This window comes from Garra rufa, chromosome 8, assembly GCF_049309525.1.
Source record: "Garra rufa chromosome 8, GarRuf1.0, whole genome shotgun sequence".
Lineage (NCBI taxonomy): Eukaryota > Metazoa > Chordata > Actinopteri > Cypriniformes > Cyprinidae > Garra > Garra rufa.
In genome coordinates, this window is record NC_133368.1 from 22,953,333 (window position 1) to 22,960,352 (window position 7,020).

Consider the following 7,020-nt stretch of genomic DNA (forward strand, 5'->3'; position numbering starts at 1 on the left):
TGTTTAAAACAAGACAAATGCAGTGGCTAAAAACGAGGAATAAAACATTTGTCTTAAGTCTGTACTTGTCAAGTCTGTTCCTGATAAATACGTTTGTTAAAAGCCTAACATCTTTCAAAAAAAAAAAAAAAAAAAAAAAAAAAAAAAGAAAGAAAGAAAGAAAAGAAATGAAAGAAAGTTAAAAAAAATATGACCATTATCTGTTCTTGTGATTTTGGTTGCTTTGCTGCTGACAGTTCTGAATAATTGCTATCATTTATTCGTTATTTATCTTGAGGTACAAATCATATTTATTTTTTTAATTATCTAGTTTATTTTTCAAATAATTGAATTTAAAATTTTGTGTGGGAAAACAATGAAACATATGATATTCATAAATAGAAGAAGAGAACAGGTGTGATTTATCTTGAGGTAAAAAAAAATTATTCATTGAATTTAGAATTTAAGAAAGAATTTGTGTGGGGAAATAATGAAGGATAAGATATTCATAAATACCACAGAGAGAACAGGTATGACAAAAACTGTAGTTAGTAATGTAATCCATTACATTACACATTTTATGCAATATAATCAGACTACTTTTAGATTACTTTTGACCTAACGTATTTATCAAACTGATTTAAAAAAGGATAATCTTCTATCATATTGACATAAAAATACAGAGAGTAAGAAAATATATTTCATTTCTTATTCTTAACAACATTGTTACGTCAAGGTTTCCCATGTGGTTTTTAGTTTTTATTGTTTTCCCCAAATTATTGAATTTTGTGTGGGAAAATAATGGAAGATAAGATATTTCTAAATACCACAGCTATGAAAAAAATTGTGGTTAATAATGTAATCCATTAAATTACACATTTTATGTTTGTGGAGTTTAATGAAAAGCTAATATTTAATTAAATTATACAAACATTAAAAAATGTTTACCTTCATACCATGTGACTATAAATATTTATTTTAAAAAGCCTCGTTAATTTTATAAAGCTACGTATTTATAACGTATTCTTCGTTTTTTTTTTCGGTTTTGGCAACTCGGATAAGGTTTTTTTTTTCTTACCGAGTCAAAATTAAATGATTCTGAGTAAAAACTGAATAAAATTTTATTGAATTAACGTTAGTTGAATTGAAGCTAAGCCAGTAGAGGGCGTCTGGATCACCAGCAAAATGCATGAAGAGAGAGACGATCATTACATCATTATAATGCGACGAACTGAACAAGGACAGATGTTAGCGTGCATGCTGATGATTTCAGTTATAACTGCTGGCTGTTTGTTTCACGAGAACGACTATTAATAAACAGTCTCTGTTTACATCCTAACGTTATCTAAATACTGTATATTTGGAGCAGTTGGTCACAACAAATAGCGACGCACAAGCCAACACATTTGAAGATGTCTGTAACGGAGATGTTTAGCTATATCCAAGGTTTTCTGAGTGCCGATCAAGATATTCGAGAGGTAAACAACTGCACTGACACGTAACCTGGCTTTTTAAAAGCGCGATATAACGTTAACTTTCCTGAAGAAGGTTTGTTCAGAAGCAACGTGAAGTCCGTTTCAAATGTTAAGCACTGTTCGCAGAAACTCTGCATAAAATATACCTTTTTTTTTAGGAATAATTTCACAGGAAATATGTGACTTTTGAATCAGACATTATAAAGTGCAACAGATGTTAAAGTCTAGACAGGAAGTTCTGTTTATCTCTTTCTGAATATTACTGTTTTTAATTCATATGTGCTGTCGGCTGACTCATCATTCTATGCTCTTCCTACAGGACATAAGAAAAGTTGTCCAAGTTTTGGAGCAGACAGCAAGAGAGATCCTCACTGTTCTTCAAAGTGTCCATCAACCAAGCGGTTTCAAAGACAGTAAGTTAACATACTCAATCCAAGTCTTTTGGTCTACATAATGTCTTTTATAATGCGTTTTCATTCCCTCCTCCAGTTCCCAGCAAGTGTCTGAAGGCCAGAGAGCTGTTCTGCACTGTAAGAAACCACACTGGAGAGCTGAAAACTAAGTTCCCTGTGGAACAGTACTATCGGTTAGTGTGGATGCCTCTTACACATGCTTCTAGTCTGGATAATTGATTAACTTTCTAGTGATAAATACTAACACATTCTCACCTTTTCATAGGTATCATGAACACTGGAGATTTGTTCTTCAGCGACTTGCCTTCCTTGCTGCTTTTGTGGTATACCTGGAAAGCGAGTCCTTGGTTACACGTGAGGAAGTGGCACAAATTCTTGCCAGTATGTAATTTTCAGGTTTATTCATACTGTATATTTTTAATGCTTGTATGAGGCTGTTGTAGATGAATTCTGTTTTACACTTCTGCAGTCGAAGTCGACAGAGAAAAGGGGTTTCATTTGGACGTGGAAGACTATCTAGCAGGAGTTCTTATTTTGGCAAGTGAGCTGGTAAGTGTTTTTTTTTTTCCAAACTAGCAATCTTCTTTAGTAGTAACAGTACACCTGCTACTGTGTGCAAACATTTAAGATTACATTAATTTACCATTTAAAGTGATTACATGTTTTTTTTTATTTGAATGAGTTTCTGGAAGTTCACTTATCCACCCTTTTCTTCCTGTAAGAGCTGATGCAGCAATTTGTAAATTTTATGGGTCTGGCTTCCGCTCTCATCCGCGTCCAGCTACATTTAGCTGTACAAAACAGTTTGTTTTGCTGCTTGATATAGCAAATTGGTGTCTTACCATATTATTTTAATGTATTATCTTAATTATAAGCACACTGGTTTGTAGTGCAAACAGTTTTATCATTTATTGCACGTTGTTATTCTTCTTATTTCCCTATAGTGGATAATGAACCAGAAGTTTCACCCATAACTTAAGGTGCAATATGCCATCTGTTGTGTTGGAGTATCAAAAAGATTACTGCTGCTACATTATTTACAATATTGTTGTATGTGCAGTATTAACACAACATCAGTAATTTTATTCATTTTCTTAAAGGAGTCACGGATCCCCATTTTCCACAAGTTGATATGATTCTTTAGGGTCTTAATGAAAAGTCTATAACATATACTTTGGTTAAAATTTCTCAATGGTACAGTGCCTTGCGGAATTATTCATACCCCTTCATTTTTTTCACATTTTGTTATGTTGCTGCCTTATGTTAAACTACTTTAAATTACTTTTTTTCCCCACATAAATCTACACTTCCTACTCCATAATGGCAAAGCAAATAATAGGATTTTAACATTTGTGCAAATTTATTAAAAATAAAAAACTGAAAAGATCCCGTTGCATAAGTATTATGGGACACTTGAAATTTAGTTTAGGAGCATTCATATTGCTTCTAGATGTTACTACACTTCGAGTGGAGTTAAACTGTGGCAAATTCATTTGAATGAGTATGATTTAGAAAGGCACACACCTCTCAGAAATGGTCTAACAGCTGAAAATGCATATCAGAGTAAAAACCAAGTCCTGAGGTCAAGATAACTGCCTGTAGAGCTCAGTGACAGACTTGCGTTAAGGCAATGATCTAGGGAAGAGTTCAGAAAAACATCTGTTGCATTGAAGGTTCACAGAAGCATTATCCATAATGGAAGATGATTGGAACAACTAGGACTCTAGGAAATGTCTGCCAGCCCCCATCCAAGCTGACAGAGCTTGAGAGGTGAAAAGGTGAGGCAAAGAATGGCAGATAATTGCCAAATGCAGATGTGCAAAGCTTGTCACATCATATTACCCAAAAAGACTTGAGGCTGTAAAGATGCTTCAACTATGTACTGAGTTAAGGGTATGAATACTTATGCAACGTACTTATTTCAGTGTTTTATTTTAATAAATTTGTAAAATTTGCAAATCTGGTTTTTGCTTTGTCATTATTATGGTGTATGGAGTGTAAATTGATGTGGGGAAAAACTGATTTAAAGCAGTGTAACATAATGCTGCAATAAAACAAAATATGACAAAAATGAAGGGGTATGAATACTTTTGCAAGGCACTGTAGTGTAAAACAACACCCTTTTTACCGTGTCAAAAACGGCTCTGTTCACAGCGATCCATTTCGGTGCATGTCCCTTTAAATGCTAATGAGCTCTGCTCACCCCGCCCCTCTGTTCCGTGGGGTGACGAGAAGTTTTCTGAAACCGTAAACTTTAGCAGCATTAACTTGCCAACTGGCATGTTATTAGGAAAGGCGATTTGCAAAGATTCATTTAAAAAAAAAAAGGACTCACTTATACTGTAGGGTACTCACTTCTTCTGTAGGTGAAGCTGGATCACGAATGATTCGCACGGACATAGAAACATTTAGGGCAGATCGAGGTGTGCATTTCTTTCAAAAATAAAATGAATCCTCAGTGTCTTTAGCGGGTCACTTATCGGTAGTAAATGATGACTGCTATGTTCATTATTACATCCAACAACAAAACAATTCATTCGCTTAATAGGCATTCTTGCCTACCCCATGGCGAACAGTTTACAGCTCACTCAAAGTTGGTCTATGCTAAAACGGCAGTGTCAGTCAACAATCGTGGAAAGGGCCTGGGCCTGTGTGACGTCACACAGCCAACAATCTGAGAATAGGTTTATATGAGAAAGGTGTTATGATTTACAGGGATTAAAAAAAAAAAAACATTGGGTGGATTTTTGTCATAGGGTGGTTGTGTAAACACTCTGCCAACACACATTTATGTTCAAACAACATGTAAAAGAGTATTTTGTATCCAATGACCTCTTTAATGTACCTGTTGCATTTTTCCTATTTAGTCCAGGCTGGCAGTGAACAGCGTGACTGCAGGGGACTATGGACGCCCGCTGAGGATCTCAAACTTCATCAATGAACTTGACTCTGGCTTTCGGCTGCTCAACTTAAAAAACGACCCTCTTCGCAAGCGCTACGATGGCCTCAAGTACGACGTGAAGAAGATTGAAGAGGTGGTGTATGATCTTTCCATCCGAGGCCTTGCCAAGGAGCAGGAGGCTGGAGGAGATAAGTAAAGGCAGTGAGGGAACACAAGAGGCCGCGGGGCACTACCCTGGCTGGGATTCTCCACAACTGGAATTGTGGTTAAACCTGTCAGCGAGCAGGTGGTCGGAGGAAGAGGGGAGGGAATGGAGGTTTTGAAGCCCCAGCAGCCTTGGGCGGTGTCTTTAAGCCACCTGCCCACCATGACAGAAATCACTTCAGATTTTAGTGGGGAGATCTTCTCTTTCTCACTTTTGTTGAGAGATGCTTATGCACAGCTGCATTTTTTGATTGGATGCTTTTTACTATTATTGATGTTTTTGTTTCGGCAATCTCTCTTCTTGTGAATCATTGTACAGTCAAACAAAAAGCAAGAAAACATTTTTGGCCTGGAGATATTTAAAAATGCTGTTAAAAAGTTCTGTGCCTGTTTTGTGGCTTGTCCAGTTGAGACATCAAGACATTTTCTTGATGTTGAAATATTACATAAATATTACATTTGACATACACACATACTCATCAAGATACCCAAGCACTTTTCTTGAATGTTACTGTTGAAATCACATGCTAATGGTATCTTGCTAAGGTGTACATGAAGATAAAATTAATAAATGTACCAAAATGTTTAGTTTAATACTGCAAATACATATTAAGGGATGGTTTACCAAAAAATGAAAATTGTGTTATTAATTACAACGTTCCAAACCTGTAAGATCTTTGTTCATCTTCAGAACACAAATTATGATATTTCTGATAAAATCCGAGAGCTTTCTGACCCTGCATAGACAACAACGCAACTGATGCGTTCAAGGCCCAGAAAGGAAGTAAGGACATTGATAAAATACTACATGCGACTTTAGTGGTTCAACCGTAATGTTATGAAGCTATAAAAATTCTTTTTGTGCGCAAAGAAAACTAAATTTTTTGTGGTTGTCAAAGGCTGACAGGGAAGAAAGTAAATAGGTGAATTAAGTCGTTATTTTTGTTTTCTTTGCGCACAAAAAGCATTCTTGTAGCTTTACAACATTACGGTTGAACCATTGATGTCACATGGACTATTTTAACAATGTCTTTACTACCTTTCCAGGCCTTGAACGTGTCAGTTGTGTTGCCATCTATGCAGGGTCAGAAAGCTCTAGGTTTTCATCAAAAATATCTTTGTGCTCTGAAGATGAACAAAGGTCTCACAAGTTTGAAACGACATGAGGGTTGAGTAATTAATGACAAAATTTTCATTTTTGTGTAAACTATCCCTTTAAATCATCTGGTGGTTAAAGGATCAACCACTCGCTGTGGGTACATATTTACTCTTTAATGTTTTTCTCCATTAAAATGACAGTTTATCCAAAAATAAAAGTTCCGTTATTATTTACTCACCCTCATGTCGCTCCAAACCTGTCTTACTTACTCTTTTTCTGGGGAACGCAATATTTTTGTCCATACAAAGTCAAAAGAGTCCAGTGTTGTTTTGGACCCCATTGACTTTAATTATATGGAGAAAAATTTGATCTTTTGTGATGCACAGAGGAAAAATACACAGGTTTGGTACGACATGAGGATGAGATTAATACTTAAGTGAATTTATCACTTCTGCTTTTCGTTTCATATGTTTCTTTTCTTTGTTCTGGTTCTTCATGTTGTTGTATGCTGAACTCCACCTCCAGACAGTGTCGTATCCGAAAGAGCTTTGGAGAAACAACACTAAAACCTTAGTGTCAAGGTCAAACGGACAGTGTGTTTGTTTTCCTTTGTGGCAAGCTTTATACCAACTTTTATGTTCCTTCCAATTTTGTTTGTTGATTCTCAGTGCATTGACTTGTTTTTATTACTCTCCTTCTTTGTGGGTGCATGTTTTGTCTGCTCTTTCAGTGTTTTGGGGGGCTTTTACTTCAAATGGTTAAAAATACATTTTCTGTAGTAATGCTTTCTGTTCTTTGTTTCTCCCCAAAGACAGATTTCTTACCTTTCCTGAGTATTTGGAGGTAAAATGCCTCATGTGTTCATGTGATTGTTCAACTTTCGCTTTTCACTGGGAAAACGCTTGTTCACTAATGTTATGTAATAAAGATTCACTGGTAGTCAGTTGA

General features: G+C 35.8%; 2 protein-coding genes across 2 annotated transcripts in view; both read left to right on the forward strand.

Moving 5' to 3' along the window:
- Window positions 1-7,020, forward strand: part of dgkg (diacylglycerol kinase, gamma) — a 449,591-nt gene that overhangs the window by 341,842 nt on the left and 100,729 nt on the right. The gene's annotated exons all lie outside the window — the stretch shown is intronic.
- Window positions 1,217-7,020, forward strand: tsn (translin). Its single transcript, XM_073845905.1, has 6 exons — window positions 1,217-1,457; window positions 1,774-1,867; window positions 1,944-2,040; window positions 2,133-2,248; window positions 2,337-2,416; window positions 4,735-7,020. The coding sequence occupies exons 1-6, from the start codon at window positions 1,392-1,394 to the stop codon at window positions 4,963-4,965; spliced, it is 684 nt and encodes a 227-aa protein (XP_073702006.1). The 5' UTR covers window positions 1,217-1,391; the 3' UTR covers window positions 4,966-7,020.

Excerpts from the sequence above, each read along its gene's own strand:
- tsn (XM_073845905.1), top strand. The coding sequence starts at position 1,392 with ATGTCTGTAACGGAGATGTTTAGCTATATCCAAGGTTTTCTGAGTGCC. Across the intron at positions 1,458-1,773 it reads CCGATCAAGATATTCGAGAG|GACATAAGAAAAGTTGTCCA; the intron begins GTAAACAACTGC and ends CTCTTCCTACAG. Across the intron at positions 2,041-2,132 it reads CCTGTGGAACAGTACTATCG|GTATCATGAACACTGGAGAT; the intron begins GTTAGTGTGGAT and ends ACCTTTTCATAG.